The 18852-nt window shown below is 33.0% G+C and overlaps 2 protein-coding genes across 2 annotated transcripts in view; one reads left to right on the top strand and one right to left on the bottom strand.

Annotated features, from left to right (window-relative positions):
- LOC106122231 (serine-rich adhesin for platelets) overlaps nt 1–15990 on the top strand; it is a 37862-nt gene extending 21872 nt beyond the window's left edge. Inside the window, exons 2-4 of the mRNA XM_013318140.1 lie at nt 11098–11197; nt 11362–14683; nt 14869–15990. Of these exons, the coding sequence (XP_013173594.1) occupies nt 11098–11197; nt 11362–14683; nt 14869–15687 (4241 nt within the window). The 3' untranslated portion in view covers nt 15688–15990. The remainder of the gene's footprint in view (nt 1–11097; nt 11198–11361; nt 14684–14868) is intronic.
- Nucleotides 15991–16178: 188 nt separating this feature from the next.
- Nucleotides 16179–18204, bottom strand: LOC106122022 (general odorant-binding protein 66-like). Its single transcript, XM_013317870.1, has 5 exons — nt 18155–18204; nt 17799–17870; nt 17559–17669; nt 17248–17478; nt 16179–16556 (listed from the first exon to the last, which is right to left on the bottom strand). Exons 1-5 carry the CDS (start codon nt 18191–18193, stop codon nt 16473–16475), a joined length of 537 nt encoding a protein of 178 aa, XP_013173324.1. The 5' UTR covers nt 18194–18204; the 3' UTR covers nt 16179–16472.
- Between the last annotated feature and the right edge of the window lie 648 nt (nt 18205–18852).

Below are 18852 nucleotides of genomic sequence, written 5' to 3'. Positions count from 1 at the left end.
ATAAGCATTTGTAAATAATATTAACTGACAAAATAGTCTGTTATTAAACATAAACAAATGAATGCGTCGTAAGGAAATCGTGAAAGTCGAGTGTCGCAACAATTATGTTAAAACATATGTTTGTCCTTTCTTTTTAAAAAGAATGTGAGATTATAATATGTTTTTATGTAAATGTTTTGACAGTGGAAATTCATATTAAATAGATTTTTTTTAGTATTTAAGTAGAGTTCAGAAATGTGTATCAACACTGAAACATTGGCGGCAATCCAGCGTACGGAAATTGCGAATCTTGAAATATTAGTTCATCGCCGGGTGCCGCCGCCGACTTGGTTCTATCTCGTCTGATGAATACAGATTACCATCTCCCCATTCACCTAAATATTATAGTATATACATACAAAAATTGATTTTCTGTTGTTATTGTTTTTACTCAGATTCGATTTATTAATAACCACTATCATTTTTACGATTGCACATTTTAATAGTTGTCTTTAGTAGTCTGAAAGATCGTGGTTATAACTTTTGGTCTGATCAAAAGTCCGGATATAACAGATTGGAATCGAAAATCAAAAACCTTCCATGAGTTTGGATTTGAATGAATTCGAAAAACTAGACGGGGGTCTCGCTAAATCTCTACATAAAGTGCAGAGTTTTTAAGAGACGTATGTAGATAAGGTAAGTAGTAAGTGAAGCAATAATTTATTTATTAATTGATTTAAAATCTCTGTAAAGTTGAAATAATATATTTTTATATATAATAATATATTATATATGTAACTGTGGTCAGAGGATAAATAATTTATCGATGATATTTTCAAGTTGTATAATGTTTGTTTTTATAATATTGGTTTGGAAGATACGTGCTCTTACTGGAGATGTTATCTCGCTTCGTGAATACAGATCAGATAGGGCTGCCAAATAATCGAGGACCCAACGTCTGGCGTGAAAAAGTACATTAATGTTCATCTTTGATCCTTAGCAAACGAAATAAACATCTAGTTACTTTATTCACACCATCCACCCGAAGACTTCGATATAAAACCTACTACGATCATGTACAGTCAGCTGCATAAATAAATATACTTATAAAAAAATTACAAAATTGTATGGGCCACAGCGGTATCCAAAATACATTTTCAAGTCTTCGCCAAGAGCGTATGCTTATGAAACCATATGTGAAACGTAAAGCAAAAAAACCGTATTTAATCTTCTGAAGTTTTGATAATGTATTATATTTAAGCAGCTGACTGTACAATGCAAACTCAAAAAATTTGTATCGAAACCGAAGTTGGCAACCCTAAGATCAGAGCCACACGTACGGAACTTCGTATTCTATATCCCAGAGAGAACTTCTCTTGTTTACTGATATTATCTTCCTGAGAATACTTACTATAAAGTCTGTTTTTTTTAATTATTATCACTAACATCTTATTTAGGTCTATTGACATTTTTATTTAAGCAAATTATTTAACTTTACCTATTTATCTTAAAATTATTATCTACCTAACTATCTAATGATTATCTTTTTTAACAAATTTTTATTTGTATTATATTTTTATATAATATTAAGGAATAGACTATCTACCGAAATTCGATTCACTTAATTTTAATTTCCACTTAAATAATAGATTTCATTCCAAATCTTCGCTAAGGGTCTCTTTAAAACGATTGTAAATCGTAAAATTAGCGCTAGTATACACAAATATGTATTTGGCTTTTTTATTTCTCGCAATAATATTTTCACACCATGGAACTAGTATCCTTTTCACTCTACACGACCGATCGTCTTCCAGTTCACTTGGTGGAAGAACAAATTCAATTAAGTATCGTGTTACGTGAACGATCGATGCGCAAAATAATCGCGTGGGTCAGTTGCTCCTGTATATGATCTTAGATGTAAATATACTAAATAATCAACATATAGGTAAAACGAGATAGGGCAAAAATAACACTAAGTTCTAAGTTGTTTAAAAATTTGTTTAATTCTAATTTAAAAGTACAATTACAAGTTTAAACCGCTTTTTTACTGACAAGGAAAGTATGGAAAGGTCTCGCGGTCAATAATAAATAATAAATAAATAATAAAACTGAACAAAAATATACAACACACTGTTATACAGAGATAGTGCTGGCAAAAGGGGGTGGCTCAGCTTTCCCAACACAGGTCAAATTCCAGTGTCGAGCTGGTTTTCAGCCACCCCCTTTGCCAGCACTATCTCTATAATACCTTACCAATTCTTAATGTGAAAAAATGTTTTTTTTTTTATTTATAGAAATGTACCACATTGGTACCACTGGAAAGTGAATTTCGACGTACAATGCAATAAGAATAAAACGAAATTTAACAAAACATTAACGGATTATGTCGACGATTGTACCTAAAGGTGTTGGAAATAACTTCCGATCCTCGATTTCACTTTGAAAGTATCTTAAAAGTTGATCATTTTGTACACAAGAAAATAAAGATGATATTAACATTTGAAATGATTTTCCTTGAAATTTCTAAAGGAACGTCAAAGTTTTATTAACTTGAATCAAGTTTGTAATACCCAATGTTGAAGACGTTGCTTAGTAAAGGGCGTGATGGGAAACGATATTTATTTCTTGATTAACAAGTCGAGATTCTCACTACGAACTTTTAATTATATACTTTCTTTCTTTTAAATACTTGCGTCTTTTCATAAGTTCAAAGATATATTAGATTTCATCTTGGTTTGTTTTAGAAGATGAATAAATTTTTTTTCACAAAAATGACTCATTCAGTAACAGTTTTTATTGACTTTAAATTGCCTTTAATTACTTTTCGGTTTCTTTTAGAATTTTTAATTCATCATCATCATTATTAACCTTTGTCTAGCCATTATTGGATTTTTTAAACATATTATTTTATTGATATTAAATAAAATTAATAAAAAAGTTTTGATATTTTTTGTTATGATTTAAAATGAGATATAGTATAAACATGGTATTGGCTGTCAATCTGTTAAAAATTATGATAAAAACATGACTGTTTTTAATAAGTCTGTAATGACTATATAAATCATTTCGTTACTTTTAGATTATACGTTGGTTATTTCTCATTTTCATTGAATTCTACTATACTTATTTAATTGTCTAAATTAAATCATAATTCACCATTAATTTGCACTTAACTGTTAAAACTTAACCTTATTTATTATCATACCGCATTCCATTAAATCCGTTAACTTTGCCGCAACCATCTTGTACCGTAATCGCTTTAAATCGTCAGCTTTAAGGCAATAAGAGCAAATCATAATTTTTTCCGTAAATACGGAGAACAGGCCCAGTTCGTTGACCTCTGATGTCGCGAAGACCGTCCGTTTCTGTTTACCGTTATGTGAGTTTTGCGTTTACTTTCGACTAGACGCTCGAAAGAATTTTGTACGTATTGTTATTTTTCGTCGATTTCGATAACGGATAAGTTACGCTTCGATAACTCGGTGCACGATTCTATTCTACAGTTTTGAAAGTGGTTCTGCGTAAAGTAATATAAATTATTTTTTAATTTCATTACTACTTTAAAAACCGAAGAGGGATAGCTTTATACATTTTATTATATGTCTTATTAGACGGCAGTTACTTTTTTATGTATATTACTTTTAATAATTGCTTCATAATATTATTATTGCTATATCTTAACTAAAATAGTAGTGTAAATTACAGAACCGCTAATCTCTTAGTTACAACATTTATCGTATAATCTTAACCCACCAGAGCCGAATTATAAAAATTAAGCAGAAGTTACAATACACAATCTTGATAGTGATGTTAGTTAAAATAAAAGCACGTCATCTGACGAAATTTGCGAGATAAACTGCAACAAGGTTTGTCGTGTAAGCATCGCGTAACTACTCGGATTATCTCCGCTACGGGCGGTCACGGACTAATGCTGTATCGACACATCTTAAAAAGCACTATTAAGCTCAGTGCATACAATATCTAGATTTATTCTTTTGTTTTTCATATACAACAGCGTAGTGCATAGTTGGAATAGTTACAATAACTATTAATTATATTGTTTAATAATTAAAAAAAAACTAATATCAAACAATTTCGTAAAATTGTTTTTCAAAAAAATTTAAATACAAAATTGAAAAAGTTCTTTACTTTTTATTTTAAAAATCATATTTGCCTATATTATTTTTTTTATCACAGAAACACAATAGTCGTATTGTGAAAAACGTATAGCGTTTACTTAAAGTTTTTAATAATATTATGCCCTTGCGTATTACACCATAGTTTTGTTCATCTAGTCCTCGCGGTTGTAATTGTTTCGTGATGTGCGAAATGGCTTCGTGTGTACCCAGCTTTATATCGTGATGTTTTATATCATAACACGCGACGTCAGTCGTCAGAACTTTATACGTGATTTTCAATGCAACAATTTGTTTCATTGTTGCATAATACAGTTTCAGATTTTTACACGCACGATACCAGACATTTTAACATCAGGAATTATATAAAATATATTTTGGTTTTACACTTTCTTTTTTTTTATATCGAGCGAGCGGCCACCAGTAATCGCTGAGATAGCGAAGTGACCGTTGCCCATAGATATACGCAATTACATATGCGTTGTCTACCTTTATTCGACGGAGAAGAGGATGCACAGAAAGAAAATATCTTCCCTTTCCATGCATCCTCTCATCCGGAAAGTCCACTTCCACTTCCCATCCTTTTCTTAAAAGAAAAAGGGTGGGAAGGGAAAGAGGACTAAATTAGGCCTCCGGGATGCACACTCATCAGACGAAACGCGGAATTGCTTTCACTTGACGCCTGTCTTCTGTGTGGTCATGGTATTTCACCGGGCCAATTCGTGCGAAGATTTTGAAGCGGGTTCTACCACTGTTAATAAATGTTTATAGTTTTTATTTGAATTTGTTGGGAACGCGTCTGTTCCAAAGTAGGTTTTAGTAGTTAAAGATATAACAATGCTCGGTGTGCAAAGCGTTTAAGAACTTAAGTCCACAAAAGTCTACTATGCTATTTAGACATTATTTAGATTTCATTTTCATATTTAGAATGCCACGAGGTACATTAGTAACAAAGAATATAAAGTTAAATGAATTTAAAACGATTCCATTTGCATATAAATTTTATAGAGGTGACTTAATTATTTCTTTTGGATAATTTCTCCGTTTCTAAACGAGTCATTTTCATTAGGCTTGGGGTGCTATAAAACTGGCCAACCTTCAATTTTATTGTAAATGTTTGCCGCATCCCTAGAGGTATAAAACTGAAGAATTGTCTTTCAGAAACTCCGTTTTATGTGACTTATTAAAATTTTAAGTCGAATAAGTCAGTTTATGACTTAGGAATATTCATTAGGTTGAAAATTAAAATTGTCTTAATTAGACACAGCAACATTTTAAGGCTCAAATTAAAAATTATTGTTTACGAACCCTTTTTATTTGTGTAATAATAGCAGCTGTGCCAAATTGAGTTTGGTGTAAGCAGGTTAGAAAATAGAGTTCGTAAATACAGCACATCGACCAAAAATTAGTTTGTATCTGATGACGTCATGACGTAGCATACCAAAAGTAATGTTACATTATCGATAGTCCAAAATAATAATACTTTAAAGACATAAAACCACAAATATACGTCATATTTTAGTTGCTTCATGTCAACGTATAATTTAATAGACAACAGTTTCTCAACTCATTGCAAAAACTCACTTTTAATAATAATGGAAAAATAAAACAAAAGACTATTTTATAAAATTTAAAATCTCACGCCGTCAATATGTGCCAGTACTTTTTACTTTTCTGGTGGCGCCATCTATCGGAAAGACATTGAATTGCTCTTAAACAAGCTATCTTTTAAATGAACTATCCTAATAATACATCTATGGATCCCCTTGTTAAATATTCATCAACATTGTTATTCCAAAACGACACAATCCCAAACCGATTAGAGGACACAATGGAATTGCTGTTCTAATAATTTATAATGCAGTATTTAACTTAACAATATTAAATATTCAAATGCAGAATAATCTAACACAATACAGTTTTATTTCAATACTAAACTAAATAATTATCAAAATAAAGAAGTGTTGCATAATAGCTTTATGTACTTCTCCAAACTAACTATATATGTAAAATTTTACGTGCGTCTGTTCGCGTAATTCTCTTAAAAAGAGTACAAAGTTTTCACGTATCAATATGACATAAATATTTCTTACTAGCTGTGGCCCGCGACACCGTCGGTCCGGGATTAAAAAAAAGATTCCTAATAGGTTTTCCCGGCAATTATTCGAATTTATCTCATCTTTTAAACCTTCCCTAGACTTTCACGAACATTTCAAGACCAAGATAAGATAAACGCGTTCAGTTGTTTTCGAGTTTTAGCCAGACTAACGAACAGCAATTGATTTATATATATATAGATAAATATGTGTAGTAACCATGGTAACATAGTATACATACCTGACCGTTAGTAAAAGTTTATCTTAATATAGCAATAAAAATATCCAAGTAATAAGGAAAAGCCCCGATGAATTATTTGCGAGCTCTTCTGCGAAGTTGTAAAAGTTATTTGCAAACTTTGACTTACTAAGATTGGCCGAATTTATTTCCCAGTTGGAGGAAAATCATTTTCTAAATTTTTACCGGATATAACCATTCATGTAAAAAGACGATTATTATTGTTGTTAAGCAATTTAATTATAATACTTATACGGGAAGCACGACTCCTTAAAAAAACCGACATGAGAAGATATCTGTAATCATTTATACAGGTGTTAAAAAGTAGTGGAAACCAACGCTAATACGTCGGTATAAGCTTACATATAATTACAGTAACGGCATTATGTAAATGCGCCTTGATGTAGATCGTCTCATTTCCCAGCTCTCCGGTAACGGTCGAACGTTTAAGACTTGATCACTTTATAATATCATGCTTCATTTATCTCACAGGAATTAAAAATAGCACGATAACGGTTGCAAAAATTGCGTCTAATGAGCTGCCTTTTTAAGGGGAGACATACACGAAGAGCTACAATAGGAACTAAGCGTTCCGCGATCAGCAATACACGGGCAGTTAACAGTGGCCGTTAAAAAGCACGCTTAAACAATCCGTGTATGTTGACTCCATTTACCACATCGACGCACATCATTATTAACTACAATTGTATGTTCCTTCGTCTTCTGTCTTAACATTTTTAATACATTGGTTTTTTTTAATGATATAGTTATTTCAAGTTAAGTTTAAATTACAAAAATTAGTAATAACAAGGGAGCGTCGGTGGCTCAGTGGTCAACCACTTGACTTGCAATCTGCAGGTCCTGGGTTCGAATCCCGCCATATACCAATGTGTTTTTCGATTTACATATGTACAATTATCCGACGTTCTTACGGTGAAGGAAAACATCGTGATGCAACCTGCACATATCTGAGAAGAAATTCAAAGATATGTGTGAAGTCAACCAACCCGCACTTGGCCAGCGTGGTTGACTATGGCCTAATCACCCTTAACTTAGGGTAGGCTGCGAGCCCCTCGGTGGGGACGTATAGTGAGCTGATGATGACGCATGATGATGAGTAATAACGAAAAAATAGAGACGGAATCGAGACCATTTCAAGAAAAGTCTAATAAACTAATGTGTAACTATACCAGGAAACAGTATATACTATATGAAGTAATACAACTTAACAAGTTTGTTGGAGTTAATGTTTACTTGGAAAAGGCTTTACATAGTAAAGGGAGACATGGTACGTTAATATTAGGATTGTATCGATGTAGAGTAGTGACGCAGGTGTATTTCCTCCACGCGTACAAGATTAAGAAGATTAAGAGCCATTTAAATATATTACTCGGCCTCTTATACTCACGTAAGAGGCAATAACATTGTATTCATTGGAAGATAAAATCGTAATGTGATACACTTCAAGATTCGATTCTTAGTTTGTAACTTTAAGAACATTTTGTCTTGTTTTAAATTTAAGGTGACATAGATACGATATTATTATTAAATATTATTAAATAATATCGTATCTATGTCACCTTAAATTACATAATTGACATAATTTTAAAACAATCATTAGATTGTTTTAAAATTATGTCTTCATCTAACTGGATATTAGATATATAAACTACTAGCTGTCGCCTGCGACTCCGTCCGCGTGGATATAAAAAAAACTTAATTAGTGTAGCCTATGCGTTCTTTCAGACTATGTTCTATAGGTATGCCAAATTTAATCGAGATCCGTTCAGCCGTTCTAGAGATATCTTCAAACACCCATCCATCCATCCACATTACATCCATCTAAACATTGACATTTTTAATATTAGAAAGTTAAATAAAAAGCAGCTCTCCAAGGCAGACATTCGAAAAAAATAAAATAAACAAAATGAATAAATAGTATCCTATATTCGTCTCCTGGTTCTAAGCTCCTCAACAATTTTCAGCCAAATCGGTAATGCCGTTCTTTAGTTATGAATAGTGTAATTAACACGACTTTCTATTATATATACATACAGATATACATACATAATACGATAAGTACATAAAATTATATAAATTGATTACTATTAAATATATAACACATTGTAATGCAAAACTAGAATGCATTGAGTTGTAAATATTACCATAAAAGTAATAACATAACAACATTTAAACGTTTAAACGATAGCTAAATTCTTATATTATTACTCTATTATGTAATCAAGTTTTTGTAACCGAAATCTTTAATCTGATGTTGATCGTGTATCTAATCCTAGTGATGTAAAATTTAGAACCGCCTAGTCAAAACACAATCATGTATAAATAGAAAAAGGTCATCATCTTTCTCTAAACCCAGTTATCTTATATCTTTAAATGAGCAATTCTTGTATATAGTATATAATTATATAATTGGAATCTCGGAATCGGCTCCAACGATTTTCATAACATTTAGTATATAGGGGGTTTCGGGGGCGATAAATCGATCTAGCTAGGAATCATTTTTAGAAAATGTAATTTTATTCGTGTTTTATCGATAATCAACTTAAATATAAACTTAACTTTTTCTATCGGTAAGATCGGAAAATATTATTCATATTTCATCATTTTCTTAATAATTCATCATCATCATCAGCTCACTATACGTCCCCACCGAGGGGCTCGGAGCCTACCCGAAGTTAAGCGTGACTAGGTCATCCAGGTACTTAGTATTATTGTACAAAGTAATTGTAGTTCATGATGTTTGGTAAGAGAAAGACGAGCAAAAAATCATATTGATTTAATGTACAGGTCCAACATTTTCGTAACCATTACAGTTACGAACATGACAGCAAAATAAGAAGTTTTGAGATTTGGATGTAGAGAAATGTAGTGTGGAAGCTTGTTTTATTATTTGTAACATGAAATACTTTGGTAAAAAACTAGTTATTTAAGTTATTTAGAATAATAAACAGAAAAAAAAAATTGTTTTTGTGTAGTTGTTGCGACAGTGAAAACTTACGATTAACGCTAAGCGAACACTAATTTAAGTGTCTACGTCATCCCACATAAATTACCGTCGCAAACATCTTGTCAAAACACAACGGAACTTTATCGTAATAGAGGCTAGAGGTCAAAGAAATGTTTCTTTGCACACTTACCACGAAATATGAGAATAATATTTCTGAACGCAATCTGTGTCAGGTCATCGCGACAATACAATAGAGGAAGAATTTGGAAATTTCAATGCATATCTTTTATTTTATAGATGTTATCTTGTGTTTGATTTAATAATGAATAACTTCTATTGTTCATAGACGTTAGTAGGTCAGGTTCTAAAAATAATATTAATAATCTTTAAATTTATTTTTACATAATGTTTGGAGAATTAAAATTTAAAAAAAAATCTAGCGGTCGCCCGCGACTCAGTCCGTGCGGAATTAAAAAACTTATTACCCGATGTGTTCTTCCCGTCGATGTTAAGCATGTATGCCACATTTAAGTAGGATCCGTTCAAACGTTCTGGAGATACCTTCAAATAAACATCCATCCATCCAAATATTCGCACTTATTATATTAGTAAGATTTAATTCTGTGAACTCAACGCTAGTTAAGTAAATTGTATTTGCAAAAATAGAATTTAAATAAAAAGAAGTCAGTTAAGTGTTCGAGTGCTGTACGATACGAGTTCTCGTCGTAGTGACAATGACCGCTGCTCCGCGAGTTTAGCTCCACTTTACCGTTCACGCTCGATGCTTTTTACGACTATAATGTAACGCTTTGACGTGAACTTCATAATTCGTGTTAAATAATATCGAGGCAGAGCGAACGAAAAATATTTCTAGTTCCAGAGTGGCTAGAAACTAGTCCTATATGAAATATAAAACTTCTAAAGTAGGCATATTTTACAACTTGAACGTTGTATTTTAAAGTCACGTATTTATCTATTATGATTATCATACAGTGACTAACAAAGAAATACTTTAATTAATTAACAACTTTAAGAATACGATCATTGATCAGAAAATGAGACAATTGTTTTGATCTTATAGATTTTGATCTGCGATGTTGTTCTAATGATAATTTATATATGAAAAAACAAAAGATAGTCATAAAGCTATTTCAACTTCATACGAATATTGAAGAGAAAGTATACTAAAAACGAGTAAACGCCAATCCTTTTATAGCACGGACGTGAATGTTTTTACCTCTTACCAGTTGCAAACATTTTCCTCTTAAAATTTTATGCAGTCGTCACTTTGACTGTATATTATGCGGTGGAGACCAGGCCATAGTAATGCATTAGTGCAATACACAGCTAAGTTCACCCACTTTCCCAAAAGTCCTTTTAGGAAGCATAATAATGAAAATGTGTAAGTGCAGTTTGCTCCGAAACTGGAAAAGGAAACTTTTATGTGATGTTAAAATTTCACCACTTTCAAAATAATATAGTTGTTATTTCGCCTTTGTAACTGGTACTCTTTGAAAACCGTTTTACATATACACAAAAAAAAATCGTAACGACATCTTTAAAGTTACGATATGAATGGTCGCATAAATTAAATTATTGACTAGGTAAAACGTAACGCTTGGACTCGCATCGATTTTTATTTAAGAATATTACGTTTATTAATTTTATTTATGTTCTCAGTTTCAGGTGCCGAGACCGTTGTATGGGCAGGCAAGATGCATGCAATACTGTGGCTGTTGCTTACCGCTGCGGCGGTATGCGGTAACGAAACACAAGAAAGGTAAATATTATCAGTATAAAGCTCTAAAAAATATATTAATCTGTTTATCAGTGATACTTTTAATATATGTTTTGTTTACATTTGTAATACTTGATGTGTTAATAGAGTTACTTTCAATTGATTAATATTAATAAACTTTAATACGAATTATTATAATGTTTCAGGCGCTCCAAACTACCGTACATCGCTGATGCTCTGGGAAATACTCTACCACCGCCTTCAAATTTACCAGCAACAGTTGGAAGTCCAGTTAATTTGTTAACACCTGATAGATATGAATTCTATACTTTTGATGAATCAGGAGAATTGGTTAAAAGACTCATGACCTTGGAAGAAATTCAAGCTATTGTTGCAGCTGGAGAAGATACGGAAGGTTTGGTTACCTTTGCGAACGAAAATCAACCAACGATAGCTTTTAATTTCAGTCAGCCACCCTATACAAAGGTACACAGTGTGGTAACTAATGTTCAAAATGTTTTAAAGGCCCAAATGGAAGCGCATAAGAATAAACCGATCATGCGTCCCACTTTAGATACTCCTGATGTCTCCGACTCGTGGAGTTTAATTTTACCCTCAATTTTTGGGAACACTGGTCTTGATATAACACCGGATAAGACGACTGGATCATATATTACTCCAGAAACTGACACCATAGAATTAGACCCCCAATTTTACGATGACGAATCTCTAAGCAAAGAAGGAAATGGTCAAATAATTGTAAGTTCCACGGAAGCAGCAGTTGAAAATGAGTTGCACATTACAACAAGCACTACGAAAACAAAGTTGACCCAAAAAACGACAGCGTCTACAACGACTTCTAGGTCTCCTTCAACGACACGTATTCCAACTACAAAAAATAGTTTCTCAACTACTATCAAGCCAACGACCACAACAACTCGCAAGCCAATATCAACTACCAATACTACAACAACAATTAAGCCAAGACCAACTACGACTACGACAACTGTCAAGTTAACACCTACAACTTCGGCTACAACTTCAGTAAAGCCTAAGCCTATTACCACCACTACAACAACGGTTAGGCCAAAATCTACAAGCACCACTACAACAACTGTCAAGCCAAGACCTACTATTACAACAACTGTCAAGCCAAGACCCACTACTACAACAACTGTCAAGCCTAGACCCACAACATCCACCACAACAACGACAGTCAAGCCTACTACAAAGCCGGCTTTAATATTATCAAGTACAACCGTAACACCAATCTCAACAACCGTTAAAGAGATAACATCGCCTAGTACAGATAAAACTACAGAAAAGGTGACAGTTGCTACTGATCGATTACAAATCGATTCTCATTATGAACAAATAACTGATAGAGGTGATATCCAATACGAAAAAGTTAGTACGTTTATACCTGTATCAACTTTTACCTATTTACCAGAGCGCACAACAAAGTTGCCTATGCACGCAACAAAAGAGGACACAGCGCAATGGAACGGTGATCTCAAGAATACTTTTACATCTGTTTCAAAATCTCCACCGACCACCACATCGACTTTCGATAGTATGTCGTCAGTAAACGGCCAAGATTTAGAAAAAAATAACTCAACGACTATAACTACTCAGTCTATTTCTCCATCAACTTCTGTAACATACACGCAAAGCACTTCTACTGAACAGTCAATAATACAAAATTACGTGCAACAAAACCATGCAAACGTAAACGCACAAGAGAGTACTACTACCGTTAAAGGCGAACCAATGGGTTCTATGTTTGATGTAGCACAAAGTATGATTCAAATAGCTTCTGATCTTGGCGGCGCACATAGACCTACGTCGTCTTCAAATGATTTGATGGAAAGCACATTGAGTAACGGAGTGAAATTAGAGAGTAAAGAAAATTTAGATATAGACATTCCCTCTGAAGTTGAAAATACTAGCAAAGTTAAAATAGATTTAAACAATAATACTGATAATTATATTAAAATTTCAACTCTAGACCCGCATGATAAAAGGGAAAACACAACGACAGACGTCACCTCTAATGATAAACACACACAAACAACAAGTTCTCCTTTACATGCTTCAATGACCACTTTGGATCCTGTTTTGTCAGAGTCAATGGGTGATTTATTGTCCCAAGTAGTCAACGAAGGGCCGGATAATAAATTTGATGGTGAAAATTTGTCAGAAAATGACGAGAAAATCTCCGTAACTGAAATACCTACTGTAGTAACAACCGAGTACAAGGAAAATACTGAATCAACAACAGAGGTTAATGTTAACGATAGTAATATTCTTATATCATCTGATGCACCTTTTGGTTCAATCTTGAATATTATTAAAAATGAAAGTAAAATAAATGAAACACCAATTGAAAATAGTGAAATAACCGAAAATAAGCAGAACTTCGAAAAGGTTTCTACAATAAACTCAGCTTTGTCCGAAGATAAGTCTACTTTAACAATTTCCGTGTCAGATATTAATTCCAACATAAAGAACGACACATTTCAATTGAGTAGTGAAGATAAAAATGGACCTCAGTTAAATAAAAATGATACTAAATCGGTAAACTCTACGTTGCCTTCGTATAAATCTGAAACAGAAGAATCTCCTGAAGACAAAAATAATAATTTCCATGTTTCAGACAAAAACAGTTTTGATTCTAGCAAAGTAGAAGAAAAAGAATTTATTGGAATAAAACAAAACGAGAAAGTTTCTGGCACAAAAAATCCGCCTAAAACCGAAGATTTTAAAAATAAAATTCAAAAAGTTAATATAGATGATAAAGAGCTAGGCAGTGATCGGAACAATTCATGGAAATTAATACCCACCGTATCTCCAACAAATATCCATGATATGAAAAAAAATCCTAAGGATAAACCTAAAACAGACATTTACAACTTACCAGATAGTAATAGTGATAAAAATATTATATTAGACTTCTCGAAAGAAAATCAAGGCTTAGAACTAACTACTAAAGACCTAAATGAAGATATTGCACAGTTTACTAACCTGTGTAATGAACTAGCTTTCAGATATTGGAACGATTTGGTAGAGACTATGGATACAAAGAGGAGCTTTGTATTTTCTCCTTATGCCGTCACTTCTATGTTGGCTATGATGTTTATGGGTGCGAGAGGCGCGACTTCAGGAGAAATGAATGAAATATTGAAGCTCGATGATATGGTGACATTTAATCCACACTTTACATTAAAAAATATATCTGATTCGATAGAAATGACACCTGCCTCTGGAGTGGCTGTTTCAGCGTTCATAAGAGAACTGTATAGTGATAGAAATAAAGGTAAAATTTTAACGTTTTATAAAGAAAGAGTTCAACATTTCTATAATGGTCATGTTGAGGAGGTTAACTTTAAATTGATCAGTGATATAATACGTAGAAGAACAAATTTACTGGTGAAGAGATATACGTGGGGTAAAATAGTGGAATTTATGAAAACCAACACTATTGTCATGCAACCTCCATTGGCGGCTTTCTCGGCAAATATTTTCCAAGTAAGTAAATATAAATAAATGAACATAAGCTAAGTATATGCGAATAAAACAAAAAAAATATATTAGAAATTCAAATGTAACAGTGAAATCACGAGAAAATACGGAAAATGTAATCTGATTAAATCACACTTTATTTGAATACAGTAGCTTAGATAGTTTATTAATAAGTAAACTTTAAATTTCAGACTGACTGTTTTGGAACTTCCGTCGATGGAAGAGATGGAGAATTGTACTTCGTAGTATCGCCGAACGTGCGGCAACGAAGACTTGTTCCTGTACCAGCTGTCGTATACAAAAACAACTTTTTGGCTGGCTATGACCCAACTCTGGATGCTACGGCTGCCGCTTTAGGAAATATAAATTCAATCGTCAGTACGATATTTGTAATGCCTGGCCAACAAGGCAATATCGTACACGCAGAAGACCTGGAAGAATTAGAGAAACGTTTACTGGGCTCTGATTCCACTACTGATGCTTGGGATCGCTTATTACGTACCCTTCTACCACGAGTCGGTCTTGAACTCCAGATTCCTAGATTTTCTCATAAATCTACATTTAATATTACATCTACCCTTCAAAGAATGGGACTCAAGGATTTGTTTGATGCCGAACACGCTGATTTAGGTGGACTAAACGGACCGTCGAAGGATTTATATTTATCGGACATGATACAATCTAACACGTTTGTTACTTGTGGAGAAAATGTAGTTGGTGAACAGCATCACATAGAGCAATATCCAGAATTACAAAAACGTCGGTCAGCGAGATGGGTGCACGGCTGGGATGAACCAAGAGATTATCAACGAGCTTTCCACGACCCTCATGATGTTGGTGAAGCGATGCATTTGCCGTTACATTTGCGACCAAGACAGGCGCGTCTGCCAGCGAGGAACGCTCAACCGGCGAGATTAAAGTTTGACAGACCATTTTTGTTCTTCGTCAGACATAATCCTACAGGCATGATACTTTATGTAGGTCGATACAATCCGAGGCTGTTGCCATGAAGAGTTTAATTAAAGACTGCTAGTGTAGTGTAGTTAATAATATTCCTTTAAGGAAAGTGATAAGGTTTCATGCTGACGCGTGTGATATACGAAAGAAGTTATTCGATGAGCATTTACGTGACAGTATTAATTATTAGTGTCTTTGTATGCAGTAAAATTGTATATCCATGCATATACTAACTCATGAGAGGATGCTATGAATAATAAAATAAAATAATATTAATTTTAGAATAGTTAATTATCATAAAGAACCGTGTCATCTCACTATCATAATGTTGTCATTATACATTTCATTTTAAATAAATTCAATGTTTCATAAATAGATTTTTATTATTTAGACGTCCTAACAGTGAGTAGGAGACTTTTAGGAGATTTAACCAAGCCATATCAGGTACATTTTTACATTTACCTATATTAAAAGAACTACTTTAATAACAAATAAAATAGCATTTTAATGGTGAATGATATATTAAAATTATTAGTTCTGACTTTATTAGTTACAAACATATAAAAATACAGATCCTTCCTATCTTTAATATATTGATCATTTAAGGTTATACACAAACACACGCGACGATTACCAGGAATTTATTAGTCCGCGTTAATCTTTATATTGTTTCAATTTGTGGATGTACTTAATACTAGCGATTGCCGGCGACTTCGGCGACACCTAATTAAAGAAAAGTAGCCAGCATACATCAGCTACCTTCCAAGTTCCGCCAAAATCAGTCCAGTCGTTCAATTATTATATATCCAATGCAATTTTATTAAAATTTACTTATATATTAGTGTAGAAAATATTTGGCACATCTGTCACTATGATTCTTCAATGACGTGCACTCGTCTTTTATGATCCATTTTGGACACACCTGTAAAAATAATAATTCAAGACAAAATTGCATTTTATTTTGTTTCGTTTTTAATTAAATAATCGTATAAAAACTAGATTACCAAATGCGTTTTGATTATTTTTCCAACAAAATTATTGCGTAATGATGGTATGAAATACTAAATGGTTTTAAGGTAATTAATGTTTTTACATGTTGTTAGGAAGAAAATCCGGAAATGAGCCAGTGTATTGACTCAACACTAGACTTACTAAAATGTCGACGTTTGTGTCCACTCACATTCATTCTGACAATAGACTTTGTAAAGAAAGCACGTCATTCGCGCCAAAGGATTGTAATTAATGTCTAAAAATGTTATGCAGTTAATTATACATAGCTCATGTCTGTTTACTTCTAATGTTTACTAATCAATTAATTTAAATATTATAAATGCGAATATTCAGATGGATGGATGGATGTTTGTTTAAAGGTATCTCCGGAACGGCTGAATAGATCTCGCTGTAATTGCATACATGTAGAACATAGTCTGGAAGAACTTATTTGTTTGTTTTTAATACAGCTAGTAAGAAATATGAGTAAAAAGAATACGGACCAAAAGTCTGTAGATGTCGTTTCTTGTATAAAAAAAACCTATAGCATGAAACTATTGGATGTCAGCACTTTATCCCTTGAATACCTTTAGCCGTTAATTAAAATCATGTTTTCTACTCACTATAGTAGCAACAGTAGCAATGCAAGAGACAAATTGATTAATTTCACAATGTTCATGAGTTTCAGGTATCTGTTTTTCGAGACATCTCGGCTTTCCAATTCGTACTATCGACGCAAAATCTGGATTAGCTTCAGCCCATACATCCATGAAGTGGCTTAAGGCGTCACGGTCTATTCTATCTTCATCCTTAATAAGCTTCAAAGTTTTGAAAATACACAATTGCTTGGTGCACTGGAAATTTTTAAAGGTATTAGAACAAAAATAGAAAAAAAAAATAGCTTTGTCACCACAAAACATAGAACAAATCTTACGTCCGGTAGACCATTTGTGGTATTTTTTTGAAAATTATCCGTCAAATTGCAAAATCCGAAATTCTCATTCGAGAATACGGGTGGTATATCACAGCATTTTCTTGGATTTTTCTATAAACAGAAAGAAAGAATTATTCCTTATGATGCATTGCTTTACGAACACAGATTGCAGTCGCAAAATGCAATCTGACGTTGACAGCTAAAGCAGTCCTTATATGCCTGCCTTAGTGGATAACTTACAATCGATGGAAGCTGTGAGCATTGCTGGGATTCATCTTGAGACGATGCAGGCAGACATAGTGATATTGAAATCTATAAGAAGACGGAAAATTCTTTTAATTCAATTAATAAATGAAAAATTATCAAATTTACACGATACATCAATAACTCAGTCATCAGATTTTCCACCAAGGGAGAGACCACCACTAACGGATATGGTACCTGTCTTAAGTTTTGTTTTGTTAAGTCCTAAGTTTGACTAGGCGTTAGTCAAACCAGTACTGGCTCAGTACGGTCTGACCAGCTGTATGCTAACTTAGCTAATATTTAGATCTTTCGTCTTACGTCTTCCTTTAATTCATGTAATAATTACTTACCTGGTTAGCTAGTAGCAACACTAACATATAAAACAACATTTGCACCACTGATTGCATTATGTTTTGTAAATAAATAATACATAATATCTTATATACTGCTGGGTTTGTTTTAACCTTGGTTTCTGAGACCAAAATCTGTGTATAAAACATATCTCCATTACTATCATTATCTTTGAGACAGAACAAAACAGAGATAACATTATGTTTTAAACGGGGATTTTGGTATCAGAAATCAACGGTTAGAAAACTAGCTTATTTGAAATCAAGAACCGTGTCGATATAAATATGAATATAATTAAATCGTGTTAAAAAACACAATTAATTGTATTTAAAGATGAACCAGTTGCAATAAACTAATAGGTAACAAAGTTAATTATTAACATACTTAAACTCGACAAATCTATATATATAATTCTTCTGTACGTGTGTATGTCACTGAACTTCTCTCAAACGACTGGACCGATTTTGATGAAATTTTTTGTGTATGTTCAAGCGGATCTGGGAATGGTTTAGATTCACAATTTTGTCCGCTGGACAATATTTTTTTAATTAATTTTTAATTTATTAGTAGTTGTTGATATTGGAATGTTTTACATTTGATCCGACAGACGGCGCTACCATCGCAGTGTTAAATTTTAAATAATATTCGAATTAAAGACGTGTAGACAGGACAACGTCTGTCGGGTCCGCTAGTAAAT

This window comes from Papilio xuthus, unplaced genomic scaffold (assembly GCF_000836235.2).
Source record: "Papilio xuthus unplaced genomic scaffold, Pxut_1.1 DF826933.1, whole genome shotgun sequence".
Taxonomy (NCBI): domain Eukaryota; kingdom Metazoa; phylum Arthropoda; class Insecta; order Lepidoptera; family Papilionidae; genus Papilio; species Papilio xuthus.
This window is presented reverse-complemented; position numbering and strand designations above follow the sequence as displayed.

Coding starts and splice junctions, on each gene's coding strand:
- LOC106122022 (XM_013317870.1), bottom strand. CDS start 18,193: ATGTTGTTTTATATGTTAGTGTTGCTACTAGCTAACCAG. Junction 17,871..18,154: donor TGTTGCTACTAGCTAACCAG/GTAAGTAATTAT, acceptor GTCTTCTTATAG/ATTTCAATATCACTATGTCT. Junction 17,479..17,558: donor CCACAAATGGTCTACCGGAC/GTAAGATTTGTT, acceptor AAAAATTTCCAG/TGCACCAAGCAATTGTGTAT.